The 22,445-nt window shown below is 49.2% G+C and overlaps 3 protein-coding genes across 3 annotated transcripts in view; 2 read left to right on the top strand and 1 right to left on the bottom strand.

Moving 5' to 3' along the window:
- Nucleotides 1–10,813, top strand: part of LOC131284607 (uncharacterized) — a 42,040-nt gene extending 31,227 nt beyond the window's left edge. The window contains exons 2-4 of the mRNA XM_058313470.1: nt 5,497–9,704; nt 9,773–10,497; nt 10,567–10,813. Of these exons, the coding sequence (XP_058169453.1) occupies nt 5,497–9,704; nt 9,773–10,497; nt 10,567–10,753 (5,120 nt within the window). The 3' untranslated portion in view covers nt 10,754–10,813. The remainder of the gene's footprint in view (nt 1–5,496; nt 9,705–9,772; nt 10,498–10,566) is intronic.
- A 508-nt stretch (nt 10,814–11,321) lies between these two features.
- LOC131286541 (adenylosuccinate lyase) lies at nt 11,322–13,021 on the bottom strand. Its single transcript, XM_058315504.1, has 2 exons — nt 12,872–13,021; nt 11,322–12,803 (listed from the first exon to the last, which is right to left on the bottom strand). The coding sequence occupies exons 1-2, from the start codon at nt 13,016–13,018 to the stop codon at nt 11,499–11,501; spliced, it is 1,452 nt and encodes a 483-aa protein (XP_058171487.1). The 5' UTR covers nt 13,019–13,021; the 3' UTR covers nt 11,322–11,498.
- Nucleotides 13,022–16,674: 3,653 nt separating this feature from the next.
- LOC131286846 (fatty-acid amide hydrolase 2-B-like) lies at nt 16,675–22,408 on the top strand. Its single transcript, XM_058315850.1, has 4 exons — nt 16,675–16,848; nt 20,425–20,968; nt 21,505–22,073; nt 22,136–22,408. Exons 1-4 carry the CDS (start codon nt 16,675–16,677, stop codon nt 22,406–22,408), a joined length of 1,560 nt encoding a protein of 519 aa, XP_058171833.1.
- The last annotated feature ends 37 nt before the right edge of the window (nt 22,409–22,445 follow it).

Raw genomic sequence — 22,445 nt, 5'->3', positions numbered from 1 at the left:
AAAAGAACAGCATAAACAAAAACAAAATTTTACACCCAAAAAAAAAACCCTCCGAATTCTTTCTGCAGCTAATGATCCTTTTGGCTATGCCGGAGACACGCCGTTTTTCGAATCGATCGGTCGCGGTTTTGTGTGTTTCCTTCGTTGCTTCCCCCAGTTCGAATAAACCCTACTCGGGTTGGGCGAAATTTGGTTTCGAGGCGGTCGCGCTCGCGCACGTCGGTTTTCGCCGGCCGGCCGGAGAAATCGTTTCTCAAAGTTTCCAAACGTTATGTTTCCATCAAATCAAATCGTAATCGAAACCGGCTTACACACGCGGACAATGCAGAAGGTGGTGTGCTTCCCTCGTGGACGGAGACTATCTTCTTACCACTAGGGTGTGTGATCTCCCCTTTTTTTCCTGTAAGCGATGGCAAATGGAGAACATATTTTGGCTACCGAATTGAGCCTTTTCTTTGGTGTTTAGTCCTGCAAATCATGATTTTTTTACGTACCGACACATGAAACCCGTATAAAGACGAACCAAAAGCCGAGCGATCGAGCATTCCTTCCTTTTCTATATGTTTTTTGAAGCAAAACCTTGCAGATCGTAATCAAATACGCTGCAAGCAAGATGTTGTGCACCTTAAATTGTGTTTTCTTTGTGATTTTCCGCACGTTCTAAGTCCTGACAGTTAGCTCGATCGGTAGCTCGTGCCCCCGTGGTTTGGATTTGGTCAACGGTAGAATGCACCTTTTTTTCGTTTCTGCCCTGATTGCATCCAAAGCCCGAGGGACCAGCAACAGATTGTTCGCGAGCCATGCGTGTATGCTAATGCGGTTCGCTAATGTATGATTATGTTGTTTCCCTTTCGGGCATTTAAGGTGTTTGGTGTGCTTTCGTTTTGCGTTTTTTTTTTTTGTTACCGTTCGCTTGGCTGCCGGGCTTTGGCACTTATGTTTTGTTTTTGGTTTTCTTCATCGTATCCTCAGAAATCATTAAATTTGCATTAAAATGATAGTGGACCAACAAGCCGGGCACAAGAACCGGACAACATTAAAATCTTCTCCACCCGATCGCAGGTTCTTTTCCCGGTCTCCCTGCCTCCCTCCCTCCCTCCCTGCTGTCAAACTTGACAGGTTGTGGTGAAAAATGTGGGCTTAAAATGGATTTTTGGGCAGCTCCCCCTTTGTTTTTCGCCATTTCGCTTTATCGCGTGCCATCCACGGCCAGGGGCAGCATTCTTCACCGTTCGTCGTCGTCGTCGTCGCCACCGTTGGTTCTGGTTCGCCCGGCGTTCTACGCTTCGGAGATCTCGTCCTGCAACTTTCCACCAGGTTTGTCGGCCGAGCGGAAGAAAACAGAACGGAAAGCTAACCCCGCCGTCGGGAAAGAAGAACAAATTAACCGAAGTATTGTGGACGGACGAGGCTGCTGGGGCAAAAGGATTGAGCGCGTGGAATTCGGTATTCGCGGGGAACCAGAAATCGAATCGAAAGCAAAACAAAAACACAAAACCAAAATTTCATCCATTCCGGATTTCATTTCTGGTTCTCTGGTGCTGATGGGTGTCGTGCTGAGGGGAAGGGATTGGGGTTGGAGGATGCAGGCAGTAGTCCTTTTTTACCATCCCCTGCCTACCCCGCCCGGGCCTGCTAATAAACGACATTCCGGGAATCTCCTGCTTACCAATTCGCGCCTCAGCGCGTTTATTGTCGTCTTCGTGTCCGTGGTGGAGATTCAAAACGAAAGACAAAAACGTAAAGTCCTGTCCGGGGCCGAGCTCCTCCCCGAGCGAGCAAAGACGGGTTTTCGGTCCACCTGGCCACATCTGGTGTCGCCGAAGCCAGCGAAAGAAGGAAGGTGCACACCGAGATCAACCCAAACACACGGCCATCATCGAGCAAGACGATTCTTTTGGGTTCATTTGTTCGTTTTTCCCTTTCGCCAAAAGCTACGCCCAAACGCGGATTGTTTGTTTCATATTTATGAGTCGTCCCCACGTCCCAGCAAAAGGAGGTAGTATCTTCACCGACCAGCACAGTGACATAAATATCCAACCATCCCGTCGTCACCACCATGGGCTGGGCGGCTTCGGGTGGGGAACAGAAGCCTTCAGCTCATCCCCCATAAAGAACAAAGCAATCGCGAAGACAGGATCTTTCTTTTTAAACTGCCATCATCTGTTTGTTGTTGTGGATCATTTTGCGGTGTTTGGGTTTCAGATTACCACGTCGTACAATTTTGCATGATAGCCATCTCTGATTTCAAGGGGTTTATTCAGTTCATTTTTTTTAATCTCTAGCAATCGATATTCTAGGTTTTTACTAAAGAAGAAATAACAACCCTATATTTGCTGCATTTCAGTTTTTTTGGAGAACCTTTAGTCAAAAATATGGATAATTTCCGCATGATCTTGACCCCGTGTTTGTGGCATTTTGTCGAGCGTGGTGGTGAACTCCAGACTACACCGAAAAATCCACCTACAGTCGCGGCCGGTCACGAGTCCTCCGTGGCCAAATAAAATAAAATAAATTAAAATATACTCACTTAGTATGCGAAGCGTTATGCAGCGTCTGCAAATGCTTGTCCACTATATCGCTCGTGTATGTGTGTGTGTGTGTTTGTATTTGGGTATCACGGCTTTTGTTTTGGTTTGGGGCTTTTGAGGGTCAGTCTGCGTTATCAGCGATCTTGAAGAGTCCAACAACCGTAAAGCAAGGAGCTTTCGTTTTGATTTGGTGGAAAAAAAACATGAAGAACAAAAAAATACAGTTAACACAAAAAATTGTTAGCAAAACCTGCAAGCAGATAGGGACGAGTTTAGCTCGTTAGAATAGATAAAAGAACGTTTTAAGACCCAACCTTGCTTTGATATTTGTGTGTGTGTTAAAACTGCACGAAAAATGACATCATTTTCGCGTACAGGAGTCCAAAAATAGGAGCATGACCGAAAAGTTGCTCGTAAAGAATTTTATGTCGGCCCGCAAACATTCCAGCCGTGGTGTACGCCCGATCGGTATCGGGTGTCGTGGTTGTTTACCTGGGAAGCGTGACTCACCTTCCCGAAATTAATGGCGACAGCCAAAAACCAGGCAAAGGAATCTTCCCGCACTTAGTAGACTGTTTCATGAATTTTTGTTTGTGTTTTAAAAGTCGCGTACCAGCGTGTCGGCAAAGCGCTTAAGATGATCGTATCGTTTTCAGAGTGCAGACGAATTCGTTTTTACCGATGCCACATTGATGCACGTCGCATCCGTGCGTGCCATTGCACCAAAAGTGCAGCTAAATGGCAGATATACTATATGCAACCGTCGTGCGAGCGAAGGTGCGAATTGTTTTGTCACACACGGACCATTTCGGGGGCACATTAAGGTCGGCCAATTTGGCGGCCAACAGCAGCAGCCAGCCAACCGTTTGTGTGGGAGTGTGCATTCGGCGAGTGCAATCGCAAATGCAGTGCACGGACATTCTTTCTTGTTTGTCTCCTCGATTCCCCTTTCTACTCCATGCCACACCACCAAGTGGTGCTCTAAGGCACAAGTTTTCATCCACTAGCACCGGGCGAACCACCGGTTGCTCCCCTTTCCGCAAAGTTGTTGACATCGGCGCATCGTCAACCATCTTCCAAGTGATGAGAACCACGCGGCATTGATTCAATGCAAATCGACCGCAGAGCGTTCCAGAGGCAATCAAAAAATATCCAACTCGCCGGGACGTCTCGGTTTTACGACGGCACGTTCGGAGACGGAGCTGTGTGCGGTGTGCTGGTTTTTCGGACATAAACACAATATTACCACACGCCGTGGTGCCGAAGGTGATCTACTCGTCTCGATCGTTCGTACCGGAGTCAACGAACGGTTTCGATGCCATTTCCGGCTGCGAGTTTTGTCAAAATTGGCTCGTCCCGATGCGCGGGACGATCTATCGGAGCCAATTAGTGGCTGGGAAAACGGTGTTCGGTGATGGCGATTGACATTTTTATTCTGACCGCAAGATGCAACATTGAGGAACGTATTATATGACCGGGGGTTTTGTGCCAAAAATGTTTCTCCAGTCAATACCCACGAAAATGCAACAAGATTGTAAAACATTGAAAAGAGAATGAGAAAGTGGTTTCAGTTTTTCAAAGTGCACTTTTTATATAATTTTTTTTATTTTTATTCAGAAAACATTGCTTGGTTTTCATGTGTTTGTATACAATCAATATAAAACAGACAATCAAACAGCTTCAGGAACAAGATGACTTGTAATGTGATGTGGAAATAAAGTAACTCCTTATTGCTCGTACATTTTTCTATTCAACACTCACCCGTTTCATCAAATGGGTATAACACAATTTTTCTGTAAAATCAATGTTCACCGCCTTTCATGCAGCGTAATTTCCAACCATCATCCAACTTGTTCTGTAAAACCTCGGCAAGGCAAAGACTAAGTTCTTGGTATACCTTGGTTCACGTCCCATTTCAACTTAGAGTCACTTGATAAATAAAAGCATGATTCATGACGGGACTTTGAAAGTGAGAAATACATGTATATCAGTTAAAGAATCAAAACATATAATCTACAACTCAATAGTGGACCAGATGAAAATTTCATCGCAAGTATATCTTTCAAAATTATACAGAAGTATATACATCATTACTCTGCCAATGCTAGGACAACTATGACGCAAACGTGTTGTTTGAGCTCACTATAATTCGTGAATAATAGTACAACCTTGGACACGCGTCCAGTTCCAAGGGTCCTCGCTGGCCATAGCCACTTTATGGGCGGGTTTAATTTGTTTTTATGAGCAAGGCAAGGGTTTGTCCAAGTTCCGTCCGAACGGAAGGAAGTCGTTTAGTAGGTGTGCAGAGTGTTTAAACATTGCGTACAGGGTGAAACCCCCCGTTACCGTTGTTGGGTAGCTCAAGGGCTATGCTCCGCTCGTCGTATGGAGCGGCTTAGAAGTGAGTTGCTTGAGACGTTCCTTTGACCACCTTAACATTTGCTACTAAGTAGTGTCTGTGCGTTTGCCCTTCGCGAGGTGTTTAAATTCCTTTTCCTTAGGCCTGAGAGAGGTGTGAAACCGATGATCAATCATCATGGTCATGGGTAAACGGGAGAGGCGTTAGGAATGAGTCTTTCGTTTTCTATTCCCCCAATGCACTGAACAATATGTGCTAGAGGTGCGTCGACAACATTGTGTAACTCGAACGGTCGGCCGATCTGGGCGAATCGATAGCGTAATTCTGGCGAAAAGGCCTTCGGGTAGAACGTTAAGTGGGGCATCGGGGGAGAAGAAAGTCTATTAGCATATTTGAATAATTGCTGGTGGTGAGAAAAACAAATCTCTTGGAAACGCCTTGCCATGTTCGTGATGTATTACCTTGATGGCACAGTGAAACTGGGACATCATTATAATGCACCGCAGTAATTTCAAGCCAAACGACCTTCAGGCAACAATAGCTCGCGTGTGATGCAATAGGTTCTAATTGGCCCGTATTTTCTCTATTTTAACCTACTCCCAACAGGTCCCGGCAAGCCGGCCATCTTTAGCGCCCAGACGGCTGGATCGGGTACCGTGCCGGAGCTGCCCCAGGATACGGACAACTTTAGCGAGATCGACCTGAACGCCACGAGCGAAACGCAGACGCCGTCGCGCTCGCAACCGATCGAGTACAATCCGCTGCAGGACTTGGAGGAGTCTGACGGAAGAGAGGCGTCCGGAGGACTGGACGGTACTGGCGATCCCGCGTCCAGCGCCGCTGCCACGTCCTACCTTCAGCAGACGTCCGTACTGACCGCCCAGTTCGCCGCTCAGCTGCCGAACGTCGCGTCAACGGTATTTTCGACCTTCAGCCGGGTCATCAAGGGCAACTCACCGGCACCGCCGACCGCTTCGAGCGAGCATCATCAGCATCAGCCGTCGTACGGTGGTGCGTACGATTCGCAGCACGAATTCCTTAATACACCCCACCATCCGTACGGTGGACCGGCACCTCCGTCCGCGGCATCTTTAATCAATACATCCGCATTCGGACCATCGTCTTCCTCGTTCGCCCATTCCGGTGCGGATCAGCAGCTGCAGGCCGAATCGCTACCGGCGGCCCCACCACCGACATTCTACAACCCGGAACAGGTACCATCGGCCGTAGCATCCACCGTACCGCCTCCTCCGTCGACAGGTGGAGGACTTGCGAACAGCTATCGGTTGGGTGGAAGCAAGAAGAAAACGTACGCGCACATACCCGGTTTGAGTACCACGGCGAGTCAGCCCGTGGGTGGATTTTTGCCACCAGTCACACCACAGAACGCGCCCGTAGTGCCGCATCCGTTTGCGCCACCATTGCCACCAGCTGACGCACCACAGGCAAACCAAGGGTCAGCGTTTTCGTTTCCAACGGACCATAACAACCTTTTTCCCGTTGCCCAACAACCGGGCTTTGGTCGAGAGGAACCACCACAACCATCGTCATCATCCGCTGATTCGAAGGGAAAGTCCTCGCTTTTCGGATATATTCCGACGAACATATTTGACAAACTTCCGAAACCTAGTTTTGGAAGTGACGTGAAGAAAGAAGAAGTACCTCAGTTCCCGCCCCAAGGAGCACCATCGATCGTTGATCAGTTTGCAGAACTAAACGTCACTTCGGGACCACCACTCGGAGTCACCACACCGTCGTTCACTACACCATTCGTAGGAGGTCCACCGCCTTTAGCGGTATCCCCGCCACAGTCGGCAAGTTCGCTGTTTACACCGAGCGTCCCAGAGCCGAGTGTTGCCGTAGAGCAGCCGGTGCAACCATTCGCCTCTAGTCCCGTTCAACAAGCATCGCAATCACCACCAACATTCTACTCGCCAGGGCAAATACCGACCGTTCCGAACGCGCCACCTACGGGCACTAGCGCATCCAAGGGTAACCCATACAGTGCGGCTAGGCGAGCACCGGGTGGTCGGTACAAGAATCCACTTGCACCGTTGCCAGCACCGACGGCTGGACCGGTTTTCCTACCGAATCAGTTACCTCCAACCGCGTCGCAAACGCAACAGCTAAAGGCAAATTCATCCGAACCCTTCGGAACCAGCGTTGCCCAGGAGCTTCCTACAGCTCCTCCGAGCATTTTTACGCCAGCGCAACAGCCACCGGTAACGATTTTTAATCCACTTGAATCGACGGTAGGCACTTCGATTCTACAACCGACTGGGAGTACCGAAAGTGCTCCGGTTGACAATCTCGTACCTGTCCAGCAGAACCCCCTTCCGTCACCGTTTGTACCAACGTTTGGTGGATCGTTTGCTCCAGCCGGATCGAATAACCAATCGTTTGCTCCTCCCCCTGTGTCGATCTTCAACCCGGCAGCTTCAGCTCAAAGCGATCAAGGTTCATCGAATGTGGATGTGAACGCATCGTTGGTTGCTGAAGGTGATCCGACTCCGATTTCGACCCAATCGAATCTACAGGAAACGGTTGCAGCTCCATCACAGAGTCAGCAAGTATCAGCTGCAGCTCCTGCACCGGCACCGGCTGATAATCCTTGGCAGGCGCAGTACAACTCGTTCAACATCCCGAGCAGCGCAGGTGCTTCCCAAGCCGCGCAACACAGCACAACCGCACCGGTGCGCGTAGATTTCCCACAATCGAACGCGTCTACGAACGGTAGCGGTGGTTTCACGCAGTTCCTCGATACGGACGCACCATCCGGTGGCTCCAAACCTATCGTCGATAGTCGATCACGGTCGAGCGAGAACGTACTCTCGCCTCCACCCAGACCCAACTCGAACTTGAGTGAACCGTCCACCATTTTTCCCGGGTTTGTTCCACCGGCGGATATTTTCCGATCCCATACGGACTCATCGACGACCGGGGGTGTGACGGACGTGTTCCAGCAGCTCGTAGCCACCCAGCATCACCCTCCCCAGGGACAAGAAGCTCAGAGTGTACCTAGCGCACAGGACAGTAACGGAAACCGGAATCCGGCCGACTTTTTCACCGGCACCGGTTTGTCGCTAGCCCCTAGCCTTACGGGGACACAGCTGGAGGAGTCACAAAAGAACGCGAATTTATTTTTACCGTCCACCCAGCAGCAAGTCGCGTCGCACAAAACACCGGAACCAGCGCCAGCTATAAATCCAACCGATTTCTTCAACAGCAACACCGTCGTTACCGAAAGCACCATCAAAACGGGGCAGAACGTTTCTTCTGTGCCGCTTTTTAGCTTTTTCGGTGGCCCGCCCGCCGAGACGGGAACTGCTGCTCCAGCCAGCCAGTCGACCCAGGAACCGAAGAACCACGTGAACGAGGTAAAGGAAGAGACCGACACGGGTATTCAACCGCCCGGAGCACCATCTACCATATCGAACGTTAGTAGTTTTAGTAACGTAAACGATCGGTTTTCGGAGTACGACGGTGAAGGTGGTGAGTTAGACCCACCGGCAACCCCGGTGCCGATCTTTAGTAGCGACAATCTGTTCAACTTCAAAGCGTCCGCCTATCAGGACGGTGGATTTTACTCGCTTAACGCCGGACAGCACGGGCTCGACGCGAACGACGGTAACAGCAGCATGGCGGCGATGGCCACGACGAGTGTCGGTGCACCGGATACGACCAACACCACGGCCGGCGGAACGTCGATAGCTGAATCGGGCAGCACCAATATCGCCTACCGGCCGACGTACAATCACTGGTTCTACCGACGGGAAATTGAGGGAAAGGTAATGTGGTCGCCGTTTACGATGGCAGATTCGATGGCACTGGAAGATGGCTGGGTGCTCGCCAATGCTACCCCGCAGGTGGAAGTGGGAGAAGGAGAAGACCGTGACCCACCGGCACCGGTGATCGTGCACACCGACGGTGGCCGGTATGATGTGTCGATTCGGGAGCGCTTGCGGACGCCGGTCTATTGGAACGGTCCGTCGAATGAGGTGCGTCGATGCTCGTGGTTCTACAAGAACGTCGACTCACGGTTCGTGCCTTACGAGGAGGATGTTGCCGACATGCTGGAGCGTGAGTACAAGGAGGCTTCCACTTCCGGCGAGTGGCATCGGCGTGTGACCATCCCGAACGGGGAGACGGTTGTGTTTCACGGACCCTCGGTGATCGTACACTTCCTGCAGACACAGAACCCGGACACGTGGGGTAGTGGCAGCTCACCCGTACCATCGACGACCAATCGGCCGCGGGTGGTAAAACGCGGCATCGATGAATTCAACATCGACGACGACGAGCCGGAAAAGATAGATCACCTACTGTTCATGGTGCACGGTATTGGCGAGGCGTGCGATCTTCGCTTCCGGCGCGTGGAGGAAGTGGTCGACGAGTTCCGTAGCATCTCGGCCCAGCTCGTACAGAGCCACTACCGATCGTCGTTTGACCGGGGAGACGTTGGACGCGTCGAGATTCTACCAATCTCCTGGCACGACGATCTACACTCGCTCGAATCTGGTGTGGATGAGAAACTAAAGTCGATCACGCTCGATTCAATCCCGAAGCTACGCCACTTTACCAACGACACGCTGCTGGATGTCCTCTTCTACACCAGTCCCATGTTCTGCCAGAGCATCATCGATTCCGTGGGGAACTCGCTCAATCGCCTCTACACACTATTCTGCCAGCGTAACCCAACCTTTGATGGACGCGTGTCGCTGGCGGGCCATTCGCTCGGCTCCCTCATCCTGTTCGATTTGCTGTGCCATCAGAAGAAGGCAGAACCAAAACCCTCCACCGAGCCGGAGAATTCGGTAAGTAGCGCGCGGGAAACCCATGCAAAGGCAGAACTAATTCATTTGTTTATTTGTGTTTATTTTAGGAAAATCCAGATGGAGATTCGGTATCTCCACTACCGCATCATCACGCCCACGTGCACCATCGGCCACTGGTGCGCAAGTGCTCGCAGCAGATCAACTACGAGGTTGGTCCGGCCGGCACCGGGCAACCATACATCACCTACCCGCAGCTACTGTTCGAGCCGAAGATGTTCTTCGCTCTCGGTTCACCGATCGGCATGTTTGTCACCATCCGGGGCATCGATGCGCTCGGGCTCGACTTCAAGTTGCCAACGTGCGATGGGTTCTTTAACATCTTCCACCCGTACGATCCGGTCGCGTACCGCATCGAGGCACTGATCAACCCGGAGCTGAGCGGCCTCCGGCCCGTGCTCATTCCGCATCACAAGGGACGGAAGCGGATGCATCTGGAGCTGAAGGAGACAATGGTGCGTGTCAGCAACGATCTGAAGCAGCGCGTTTCGGACGTGTTCCGCAATACACTCGGCACGGTGTGGGCGCTGACGACCATGAGCTCCCGGCCGGATCCGAAGGCGATACAGAAGGAGGTCGACAAGGTGTTGGAGGATCAGCTGAAGTTCGAAACGGGCTCGGATGTGGCGGGCACCAGCGATGTGGACAGTGGCGAGACAAGTTTACCCCTCGGACGATTGAATCAGACGCGGCGTGTCGACTACGTCCTGCAGGAGGCACCGTTCGAGTTTATCAACGAGTATCTTTTTGCCTTAACTAGTCACGTGTGTTACTGGTGAGGACGAAGCGAACGAAAATGGGCTAAGTTAAACGCAAGGTAACGGGTATCCTTTTTGCTTTCCAGGGACTCGGAGGATACGATGCTCTTCGTGATGAAGGAGATCTACAGTAGTCTCGGTGTGCAGACGGACCATCAGGTGCCACAGCAATCGATGACAATCGAGCGACCGCTTGCCGGCACCAGCCCGGTTGCCTCGAGCTGTTCCATTAATAGCAACTTTAATCTCTTCCCACAAGCCAACAATCGATAGTGCGGAATCGCCTAGTGCCCCGGTGTTTGTCAGGAAGGAGCGGTTTTTATTCTGTTTTTGGTCGTGTACTATTAACGCCTACTTCTACTGGCTGCCTGCCGATCTTACTGAGTTTTAAATAGTTTCTAGGCGCTAAGTTTGAAGTTACGTGACGCAGTGTTGATCCGTGTTTGTTTAGTTAGTTGTGCTCCGCTTTGATGTGCCTGGTTTCTTAAACGAATCTAGTTTCCATTACACTACACGTCCTTAGTACCGGGCATGACACATGCCCTGTTATCAGTTTTGAGATGTATAATACAAGTTTAAAAAAATATATTTACAAACCAACGCACATTAAAGTACACGATCGCATGCGGTATATAAGAAAGAAAGGCTTGTTTGTGAGTAAATATAAACAGCTTACAATTTGACACCTTAGAAGTTAGAATAAGATAACAAGCTTTAGCGAAACCAATAAAATTGATTTAGTTAATCTGTAGTTAAACTTCTCAATATTATCCACCAGGCGATTGAAAGAATGATTTTGTCGCGGGAAAACACGAAGAAGGAATAGGCCAATTTGTCAAATTTGAGTCAATTTATTCTCTACAAACTGGACAACAACCGCCCGGTCCGCTTGGTACAAACATCATTGTTATCTCATTACATGAAATGATGAAGGCCACATACACACAAACGGGGTGACAAGGTTGATAGGCGAGATGATCGCTCTAGTGAACATCCGCAAAGCGTGTTTCAGCTTGCATTAAATTTTCAATTGTGCCGACTTTGTAACAACCTTGTCCCCGTAAAGCGCCACTATCGGATCGACCTCCTCCTTGACAAACTCCAACACTTGGTCCGCGGCCCGTCCGGTGAACGTTTTCGGGTCGAGGATGCTGTCGAGCTGCCCCAAGATGGGTGCAAAGTATGCGTCCGCCTTGATGCGATCGACCAGGTCGTTGTCCCGACCGTGCTGCTTGACCTGGGCACCCGCTTCGTGAGACAGGACGCGAATCTTCTCGTGGCACACTTGGCGATCGCCACCCGCCTTCACCATCGCCATGATGACGTTCTCGGTGGACATGAAAGGCAACTCCTGGGCAATGTTTCGCTCGATCACCTTCGGGTAGACGACCAAACCTTGCGAGATATTCAGCAGCGTCAGCAGGCACGCATCCGCCGACAGGAATGCCTCCGAAAGGGTCAACCGACGGTTGGCCGAATCGTCTAGCGTACGCTCGAGCCACTGGACGGCCAGTGTGTTGGCCGCGTTGGCTTGCAGCGTGATGAGGTGGCGGGCCAGTGCGCAGCAGCGTTCCGAGCGCATCGGATTCCGCTTGTACGGCATGGCGGAGCTACCGATCTGTGTCTGCTCGAACGGTTCCTCGAGCTCCTTGCGCGACGCTAGCAGGCGCAAATCGGAGCACATTTTATGCACCGTCGCACCGAGGCTGGCCAGTGCCGATACAATCTCGAGATCGACCTTGCGCGAGTACGTTTGCCCCGTGACGGCGTAGTAGCGCTCGAAACCGGCCAGTTTCGTGACGGTCGCGTCCAACTGGCGGACCTTATCACCATCGCCAGCGAACAACTGCAGGAAGGAAGCTTGCGTTCCGGTCGTTCCCTTGACGCCACGGAAACGCAAATTATCCCGACAAGCGCGGAGCGCTCGTTCGTCCATCAGTAAGTCCTGGACCCATAGCGAACAGCGTTTGCCAACCGTGGTTAGCTGAGCCGGCTGGAGGTGAGTGAAGCCGAGCGTGGGCAAATCGCGATGCTGCACAGCGAACTGGGACAGCTGCTTTATCACACCGACCAGCTTCGGGAGCAGCTGCTCGAGCGCCTCCTTCAGGATAAGCAAATCCGTGTTGTCGCCGACGAAGCACGAGGTCGCACCGAGGTGAATGATCGGGGCAGCGAGTGGACATTGCTTGGCAAACACGTGCACGTGTGCCATCACGTCGTGCCGGGTGAGGGCTTCCTCCTTTGCAGCCGCTTGGAAGTCGATGTCCTCGACGTGGCGCTCCATCTCCCGGATTTGCTCATCCGTAATGTCCAGCCCGAGTGACTAGTGGAACGGTAGGAAATCCGATGATACAATTACCGTGACAAGGACAACATAACGTAAGTACCTACCTTTTCGGCCTTTGCTAGAAGGATCCATAGTTTGCGCCAGGTGGAAAACTTGTGCTGATCACTGAACAGGTACTGCATTTCCTTGCTGGCATAGCGGGTGCTCAGCGGAGACCGGTATCCACGAAACTCTGCATTCAATTCGGCCATCCTCGTGTTTGGAGTGCTTGTGCTCTGTCGATGGGAAACAAACTGTTCATAAAACGAAAGGGATCTTCGGTAAGCAACCGTGTCGTTCGATTTACGTTGGGGCACTGTTGGTAACAAGATCGTCCTACTTGCAATCAATCTGATAATCCCACGAGGTTTCGGTTTTTTACACTGTTGTTTGTTGTTTACCACTCGTCACTGATAAGAGCCGATGGATGTGCGTTTTGATTCACCAATACAACATCTCTTCTTGACAGCTGGCAGTAGAGATGGGGCCTTCAACGTGCACCTAACTAGATCCATGGTGGAGCATCGAAGTAGCTAGTTCCGATTTGATTTAAATATTGTTGTAACGGAAAATTCACCATTTGTATTTTGGAAAACGATATGTGATTATGCACGGAGTTGGATTTTTTTTTTTCATACTCCTCAATATTTAAATCAGTTAATGTAAAACGCAAATTCGATTGATAAGTGATAATTTTACGTTGTCTATATCTGTTCCACGTGGTACTTCCTTTTACGATACCCCACGTGGTGCTAGCGCAAAGCCGGTTTTATGTGAAAATTAAATAATAGTCTTTAACTATTGTCCACATCGTAAAAACAAATAATGTTGCTTAAAATTTAAGGAAAAATTAAATTCTATCAACGTACAAAGAGTGGCTAAAACCTCCTAAAGGAGGTAAATGCTAAAACATTGTTCACATACGTATGCTTTTATGATACATATCGTTCCGACTTTTCGAAATGTTATAATTACTCAGCACAATAGTTTAAGAATAGCGTTACCTCCAACCAAGCATAACACCGTGCGTTAGGATAACGTTAATTTTTAATTTCGTTTACTTGTGAAACAAAATAGTTATTGTATGAATGTAATTTGAAGTTAGGTCACAGCCTCCAAAGTTCCTTACAACATGTGCCTGGTGTGATCTTGTACCGGTAGTACCCTCATGTTGCAAAAGGGTAACCTTAAACAAGGGCAGGATAAATTGTAGTCGATCTTGACCCTTGCCAAGGTAAAAAGGAAGTACCATCAGAATAAATGGATACGCCCAAAAGAAACATGATACGTTCTCCACAAGAAAATGGGTTTCATGGTTGACAGGCAGAATATCTTTGTTCGAAAAAACCCCCATTTACGGAATTGGAATGTGCAAGAGAAATTTCAGTGAAGGTTGCGCATAGTGCTGACCGTGCCCGTCGGCGGTTCCAGAACATTGGTGTCTCGACGATCGCACGAAGCGGTTGTAACGCACGAATAAATTGTAACCAATCGTAACCGATCACGGCCAACACTAAGTCAAGGTCGTGATATCGAATTGTGATCCTCTGCATAGTTGGATCCGACCCGCAAGAGGCGCATAATGTTATCGTTGGTTGCACATCGAGCGTCTTAAGGCATGCATGGAGGAGTTTCTTGCTGAAGCACCATATTTTTTATGCGTTCACTTCCGCACTGACACGATCGGAGCGACGGTACGTTGCTGCTGTGTGGCGGGAAGGTTGACGCATTACGGTCAATGATCTATGCTACGACCGGTTTGGGCGTTAAGTGAAACATAAGGTGCGTAAAGAGAGATCTTTATGAGAGGAAAAAATAAAAAAGTTCCGAAGACCTATGTTTTCTGTTTCCGGTGCGTTTATTATTTAATTTAAAGTGCCAACAATAATTTTACGGACTGATGTTATCACCCTGAAAAGGGACGATCGGACGAAATTAATAAGGGCTATTGAATTTATTCAACAGCATACAATGCTTTATTCACAAAAGAAAAATACATTTTAACTAATATTTAACGCAATAAACAAAGATGAAAAATGGTAAAATCACTTCCTGATCCACATACGCTACGATCACTCTGCGATCATGAGGAATTGTGCGCGAACACAAGTAATAAAACAACCAGTCATTTTACTCGCCTGTGCTTCCAACTCGATTCCGTTTGCGGTGGGTTCGTCTTGAACTTGTCCTTGCCCGAGACGGCTGTCTTCCGCCCGAGGTCGCCACCTTCCGCATGTTCCTTCGCCCTCCGCTCCGTGGCTCCGTTGGCATGCTTTCGCTTTCTTTCAAGCAAGATGCACAAACAAACATACACACACACACACATGGTGGCTAAAGTCGTCGGCGGTGATCGTGTTTGGTACAATTACGCGGCCATGATGGCCATCGCGATGAGTCTATTGCCGGGCCTGCTAGTACATCGAGAGAACGTGGCACGCGGTCGCCTTATAGGTCAACAGCGGTATCGCTGGATGCTGCCACTGTCGAATTCTACCTGCATGTGCGAAAGGAGTTACTAGCTGAGCCGTACAACGTTGTTGGTTTTGGTGGATGGGGGAGGGGCAGTTTACTACATTATTTTCTCCTTCGCTGAACCACGCGCCGGGAGGGTTTATTTCATCAAAATTTATCGCTCCAACGATGTGGCGCGTAAGGTCGCGTGGTGTCACCAAGGTCGTGCCCTGCGTTACCACTTCAGGTACGCTTCGTCTAAGTACCGCCGCTAAGTACGAGTGACGGTGGCTAGAGCGATGATCGAGAAACTCCTCTTGCGGACCCGAACATACGCTTCGCTCCACGTTGATAAGCCTCCGCGATCTGTGTAGAACGTGTACAGGCGGGTCTTGCTGATTCCCGTCCTCTGCGTCTTTGTGTCGCGATCGAGCAGGGATCGCGCCCGGGAGCGTTGGGGGTGGTGAGGGGCCTGAAACAGCGAACGCGAAATCATTCGCGCGATGTAATGTACGATGGAGGAGCACAAACACCGCGACAGTCGAACGGTGGCTTGCGAACGGTTCGGAACGCTTCGTCGCGGTGGTGCAAGTTCGTGAGCAAACCGTGTTGCTCTGGATATTCGCGAACATCTCACAACACAGGATACGTTTACACTTTGCCCCCCTCCCCCCTAAGGCAGATACTGTTGCAGTTAGGGGACATTGCAGTTGTGCACTGCATTCAATTGCAACCGATTAGCCCCCAACCGAGAAACCCGTAAAAAAGAGTGGTCCACATCGTCCCGCTGCGAGTGAGGATCAACCACCACGGGCCAGAATATACGACTGTTCTCGAAGCCGCCTGTTGCCTGGACAGGAAGTGCATGGTGCCAGGAGGAACGCCTGGAGCAATCACTCGGCGGTGACGCAATCACCGAGCTGATAACCAGCCCCCGTGCCTGAAGGAAACCCGGCCCGGAGAAAGAGAGTACCTAATCGATAGAGTTGTTACGACCGGGGCGTGTAGCTTAAAGAGACTCACCAGCGACTATTCCCTAGCCACTTACGTAAGCTAGTGTCCGTGTGTACTACCTCTGTGGTTCTCCGCGATTATAATACAACCGGGCGAAGCTCGCCAAGCCCGCCGGTACGGGGACAGGACGTGTCTTACGGGGCTCTCCAATGTTTCGCCGTAATTGGTTTAATTGAATCGTTTGCATAAAACTTTCTACCACTAAGCGCACTAACCCGAGCGAAGTCCGCTTGGGCCGTGGTTCGGTTCGGCGACTTGGAATAGGACCTCGACCGCCGTTCGTGCGGTAGACTGTCGTCGACTTTTAATGGTGGCGCGTGCTCACGTGCAGGAACTAAACAACTGCAAGTCACTTCAATCGGTATTTGCTGTTGAGATATCTCCCTAGCTGGTTGGCGCCAACATGGAACTGTGGCTAATATGTTTGGGGCTTTTCCTACGGCTGGTGAACGTGCTGTTGAAGCCGATCGTCGCGTTTGTCGGTGGCACCAAACGGACCACCCCGTTCCCGGAGATCCGTAACGATATGCTGAACATTCCGGCGGTTGACCTGGCCGAGCGGATACGCAACAAGGAGGTAAGAACTTGAGCTGGAAATTCTGTGAGCCTACTAGAACTCCTTACGACCGGTTTCTTCAGTGCACTCAACCGGCCGTACCTGTGCGATCAAGTGTAACCACCGGATACTAATGCCCCTGCTGACCTCAGTGTTCGCGTTCGCGATCGTTCAGCATTTTGAGGCTCAACACGGAAGTGCTTCACGCGGTACAGCAACCCCTCCGATCGATCTTCATCTTTATTGCTCGCACTCTGTATATCTCTATATTTCGCCCTGCCAGTGGGAAGTAGTAGTTCCCACATGTGATAGTGACCAAAACAAACAGCCAAACAAAGAGGCCCCACGAGAATGGGTTGGGTACGTCTCGATAGTTTACCTATCATCTTACATCGCACTTGAACCGGCAGCACAGCACTTCATCCAACGGTTCGCCTGATCGCGATCGATGCCGGCACTTTGTGCGTGGATGATAACTTTTCAACTATGTTTGCATTGTATTGTCTGCCAGTGGTTGGTTTTTCCTTATTTGATCGTGCATAATAGTACATCGCAATTTGACTTTATTCGCACCCGATGTCTATTTTGATGATGTCCGATAAACGCTGCGAGTCTGATTGCTGTAACGTGGGAAGGGATGGATGATAAAACACGATTGTTTTTGTGTGTCCCAGACTGTGTTAATTTGTTTAAAAGCGTGATCATTAAAATACGATTAGAACGTAAAAAGAAGCGTGACGATGTGCGGCTGCGCTTCCGCATGGAACTGGCGTTAATTAGTCAGAAAGCTGGCACAGTTTGTGGTGAGCTACATTTTATTCCACCGAATTCATGTAACGTTTATAACTTCAGTAGCTTTTTGTAAAGCCGAATGTGAGGCAAAATATTTATATATGTTTTAGGTTATTATATTCTTCAGGATTTTCCTATACAATACAGCAAGTTTTACAAAAATGTGGATGATATAATTTTGATATTGTAACCTTGTTTGGTACTTCATTTTCTTAAAGATTTCTACATGTCTTTTACTCTAATTTTTTAATGCTATTTTTAAGGTCTACAAAACAAAAGGCAAACCATGACCAAATGTTAAATTAAAAAAAAAAAGAAGAAAACATGCATGACATACATTCGCCCTGATGATGTTCCTTATGCGGAATCCGTGAGCGAAACCCGATTGAATTATGACACTCTTAAAAACTCCTCATCATCCCGCCCGAACGTTGGAAGTGGGTAAAAACAATCCATTCATTGTTTCACCGATACGGGATGGCTCCGGATGCTACCAAGCGTTTTTTATGCGTTACCAAACCTCTTAACGATACTGCTGAGCGACAACAAAAAAGGGAAGCATTCCTTAAAACCAGTGGGCCTGTCATACCTGGAATTGGTTCTGCGGTTCTTGAGGCACGGAAGCCCGTAGAGAACATACCGCTCGATGCTACGCTGTGGCTGTGAGTAATAGTAATAAACACGAAGCCGTCTCGAGGATGCTTCACTCCTATCGGCGTTGTGTGTGCGTTGTTTGCTCCACACTCGCGGTGGCCAAGAGCGTTGAAACGCGTCGAGGGGCCAGTCTGGGCCAGACCGTACCATCACGGCGCAATTAGCCGGATACGGTCGGGCCACTTGGTCACGGGCTGGGGCAATCGGGAGTAGCCACTGTCTCATGTGGATATAGCATTGACCTCATCCTTGCCCACATGCACATGTTTGGCATGTCCCTGCCCTACAGAGGCACGGCAGCAATTATTCTATCGGTCAAATTCTAGCATTCGGTCGCTTTGGCTAGGGAATACACGCACACAGCCTTTGCCATTTCGCCCGCCGTTAGAACATCGGATCGGAACCGGTTTTTCGCGGCACGCACCATGTGTGTTCCTCTTTAGGATTAACCTCAAAACTTTGGGTGTCATCCAAGTCTAAGGTATCGATGGTTAGACACGTTTTTTGTGAATGAAAGAAATTAAATGAAGTCTTGTCGTTCTGAATCGGAAAACCAGTTTCCTTCCCAAAAAGACGTAGGTTTATAAAAAGGAGATTCTGCCGTGCACCATTATCGTGTAGGGGGGTTTTGAAAACAGCAAGAACATCTTGGAATTCTTAATACGCCACCAAAATTTGCTTTCTTTGTTGAGATGGCGTAAGCTTCAAAACTAAAACCCCGGAAATGCAGCCTTTTGTGGCCAGTTCCAATTTATATACATAAATGTGATAATGAAACCGAATCGCGCTCGGTTGTTACCTTGATCGCGAAAATGGTCGGTAAACTTTGAAAGCGGAAGCCGCGAAAAGTTCCGTTGGAGAGCAAACCGATGGAAATAAACAGCGTGTGAACCGGGACCGGTACGGTCAATTATCCCGCAGCGGGATATTGATAGTTGGTGGGGATAAATAAAGAAAACAAACAAACGAACGAACGGACAAACGTACAAACAAACGTACTTGCCAAAAAGTATGTGCGTACTGCATTTGAAGCGCTGGACAGGTTTTTCAACAGGTTTGCACAGCTGTTTTTGCATGCCCGTCGTACTGCACCGCGTTCGGGTGGTCGTGGGTACGAAAGTCAATAAATTTTATAGCCTAAACATGCCACCTGCGGTTGGCAGGTCGTGGCATGGCTTCACCGTTGCAGATATGGTCTTTCGTGCACGTGGTGATCGTGTTGCGTTTGAAATCGTGTCACTATCGCCTCACCGTGCTGTTGATCGTGGTAACATGTGTACGTGGGTAAAGTTTAGCGGCGTTGGGTTGATCGAAAAGTGTGGCCGGAGTTGATCCTTCAACTGTACTTTCGATCGATCGAACAATCTACTGTAACTGTTGTAATATGATTAAAATTGATTCGCTATCGTTGTAGCTGTCCTGTATGGATTTGATCAAATCAAGCATGATCTTGAAGCATAATACGATCAACATATTTGATTTACTTTTCATTCATAATTATGTACAGATCGAAATTACCCCAAACGATAGTTAAATATTTTTCGATAATCTGATATAAATCGTTGTAAAATAAAGTTGATGTTTCAAGAATCGAAACGATATTTAATAATTTGACTGCAAATCTTTCACAAATGAAGATCGAAGAAAATTTGGATGTTGTAACAAAGTAGGAAGGAAGGAAGTTGTAATATAGTAATTACAAAATTGTGTTCTTTGGGTAGCTTAGTCTATTTATAAAATGTTTAAAAATAAGCCTTGGGTGTCATTTGCTTAATGAATAAGTTTTATCAAAAGTTTGCTAAAAACATGTACTCATGCAGGTTGACAGTCAAACTGTATATTCGTAAGTTGCACTAAAGTTTTCTCACGGGTTCAATTCTTTGCCCCCACGTGCACACAATTCCATTGTACCAATGCCAACAAGGTCTTGAATTTGTCCTCTAATCATTGGCGATTAGCGTGATCGTACAGGTATGATGAATTTGCACAAAAACGCAATAAAAGCAACGCAGACACTGTGTACCGTTTAACATTCAAATGAGTGGTCCGTGTTTTGTCTTTAACTGTCCTAACGTGATTGAGTTTATCGACATATTTTTGAGCCGGTGGTCCATTCCTCACTTCTCCCGTTTCATTTTCCTTCCCGCGCAGCTCCGTTCGGAGGATGTGGTACGGGCGTACATCGAGCGGATTCGCGAGGTTAACCCACTGATCAATGCCGTGGTGGAGGAACGCTTCGAGGCGGCCATCGAGGAGGCCCGCAAGGCGGACGTACTGATCGGCGACACGCAGCCACTCTGGCTGATCAAGAACTATCCCCTGCTGGGCGTACCGTTCACGGTGAAGGAATCCTGTGGACTACGGGGCGCCCCCATCACCGGCGGCTCGTTGGCTCGCAAGGATCGGCGGGCGACGGCGGACGGAGAGGCGGTGGCACTGCTGCGGACGGCCGGGTGCATCCCGCTGCTCGTCTCCAACACGCCCGAGTACTGTCTGAACTGGGAGTCATACAACCACATCACCGGAAGGACGCTCAATCCGTACGACTCGCGGCGCACGGCTGGCGGGTCGTCGGGGGGCGAGGGTGCCCTTATCGGGGCCGGTGCATCCCTGTTCGGCGTGGGCAGTGATGTGGCCGGATCGATCCGGGTGCCGGCACACTTCAACGGGATCTTCGGCCACAAGCCAACGGCAGGTGAGAAGAGACACTTACTTAAGGGAATCAAAATATTTATGGAAACAAATTCCTTAATTATGGAAACAAACTTCTTTATTTTTCTTTTTTACAAAAGTGCTGAAAAAAAATACTCAAAAACTGTTTATTTCTGTTAGGAAACGATGTATGTTTAAAATTGTCTATTTAGGGTTGGTAAAAATTTAGCAGAATTCACAAAAAAAAAATTAAAAACACAATTATGTTTAGCAAGAACATGATGTAAAGTTAAACGGATTTGTTTAAACAAGAAATCGATTTTTTAAATTAGTGAAAGTATAATTTTGTTCTTCTATTTTAATTATAAAATAAAGTAAAAGTGGCCAATAGTATTGCTCAAAAACATGTTTATCAGACGCATTTCTTTTTTGTATAAATTTCAAATTCTCAAGGTCAAGTAATTTTGATAAATTTTGAAAAATAACTTTGATTTATTCAATAATCGAATCATTTAAAAGAATTTTTTGATAAATGAGTCATTCTCTCTGTTTTATCGTTTCTGTGATGGTCATTTCCAGGCGCCATCTCGATCCACGGTCACTTTCCGATGTCGACGGACGAAAAGTTCGCCCGTTTGCTGACAGTCGGTCCGATGTCGCGGTACGCCAAGGATCTGCCGACTCTGCTGCACATCATGGCTGGTCAAAATGCTTCCCGACTGCGCCTAGACGAGGTCGTCTGCACGAAAGACATCCGGATTTACTACGCCGACGATATGGGCTTCAACCCGGGCCATGTGCCCGTCGACGACGACATCAAGATGGCCCTGTACCGAGCGGTGCAGTACTTCAAGGGTCACGGTCTCGCAACGGAGCGAGCCGATTTTGAGTACCTACCGGAGGGAATGGAGCTGGCGTTCAGTGTCCTGCAGTCACTCGAGGACGTTCCGAGCATCTTCCACCATCCGGACAACCCGAAGGCGACACCCAGTTTGCCCCTGGAGCTGCTTCGATGTGCCCTCGGTCAGTCCCGGTACAGCCTCGCCGGTGTCATGTTCTATGTGATATTCGCACTGAGGCACTTCTTCTCCGCCGACCGTCTCGACACGTACCTCGACCGGGCGTCCAAACTGCGCGAACAGATGATCGTAAGTGTAATTCGCACTCACGTCGAACCGCTTTTCATAACTTTTACTTTCACATTTCACAGGAGACACTCGGCACAGACGGTGTGCTGTTCTTCCCGACCTACCCCACAGCCGCCCTGCGTCACTACGAGTCCTTCGGGCACATCATGGGCGTCGGGTACACGATGCTTTTCAACGCACTCGGACTTCCGGCGACGCACGTTCCACTCGGTTTCGACCGGAATGGGCTTCCGATCGGCATTCAGATCGTGGCAGCTCCCTACCAAGATCGACTGGGACTGTGCATAGCGCGTGAGCTGGAAGCGGCCTTTGGTGGTTGGCAGGCACCAAAATGAAACCGGTAGGGGGGATTACACAAACAACCGCATCGGT

Source organism: Anopheles ziemanni, chromosome 3 (genome assembly GCF_943734765.1).
Source record: "Anopheles ziemanni chromosome 3, idAnoZiCoDA_A2_x.2, whole genome shotgun sequence".
NCBI classification, from domain to species: domain Eukaryota; kingdom Metazoa; phylum Arthropoda; class Insecta; order Diptera; family Culicidae; genus Anopheles; species Anopheles ziemanni.
The sequence above is the reverse complement of the archived record's forward strand: the minus strand, read 5'-3'. Positions and strand labels throughout refer to the sequence as shown.

Bases quoted from the DNA above. Each gene is read 5' to 3' on its own strand.
- LOC131286541 (XM_058315504.1), bottom strand. From the start codon at position 13,018: ATGGCCGAATTGAATGCAGAGTTTCGTGGATACCGGTCTCCGCTGAGC. The intron at 12,804-12,871 runs GTAGGTACTTAC...CCGTTCCACTAG, and splicing joins TTCTAGCAAAGGCCGAAAAG to TCACTCGGGCTGGACATTAC.
- LOC131286846 (XM_058315850.1), top strand. From the start codon at position 16,675: ATGGAACTGTGGCTAATATGTTTGGGGCTTTTCCTACGGCTGGTGAAC. The intron at 20,969-21,504 runs GTGAGAAGAGAC...GGTCATTTCCAG, and splicing joins CGGCCACAAGCCAACGGCAG to GCGCCATCTCGATCCACGGT. The intron at 22,074-22,135 runs GTAAGTGTAATT...CACATTTCACAG, and splicing joins AACTGCGCGAACAGATGATC to GAGACACTCGGCACAGACGG.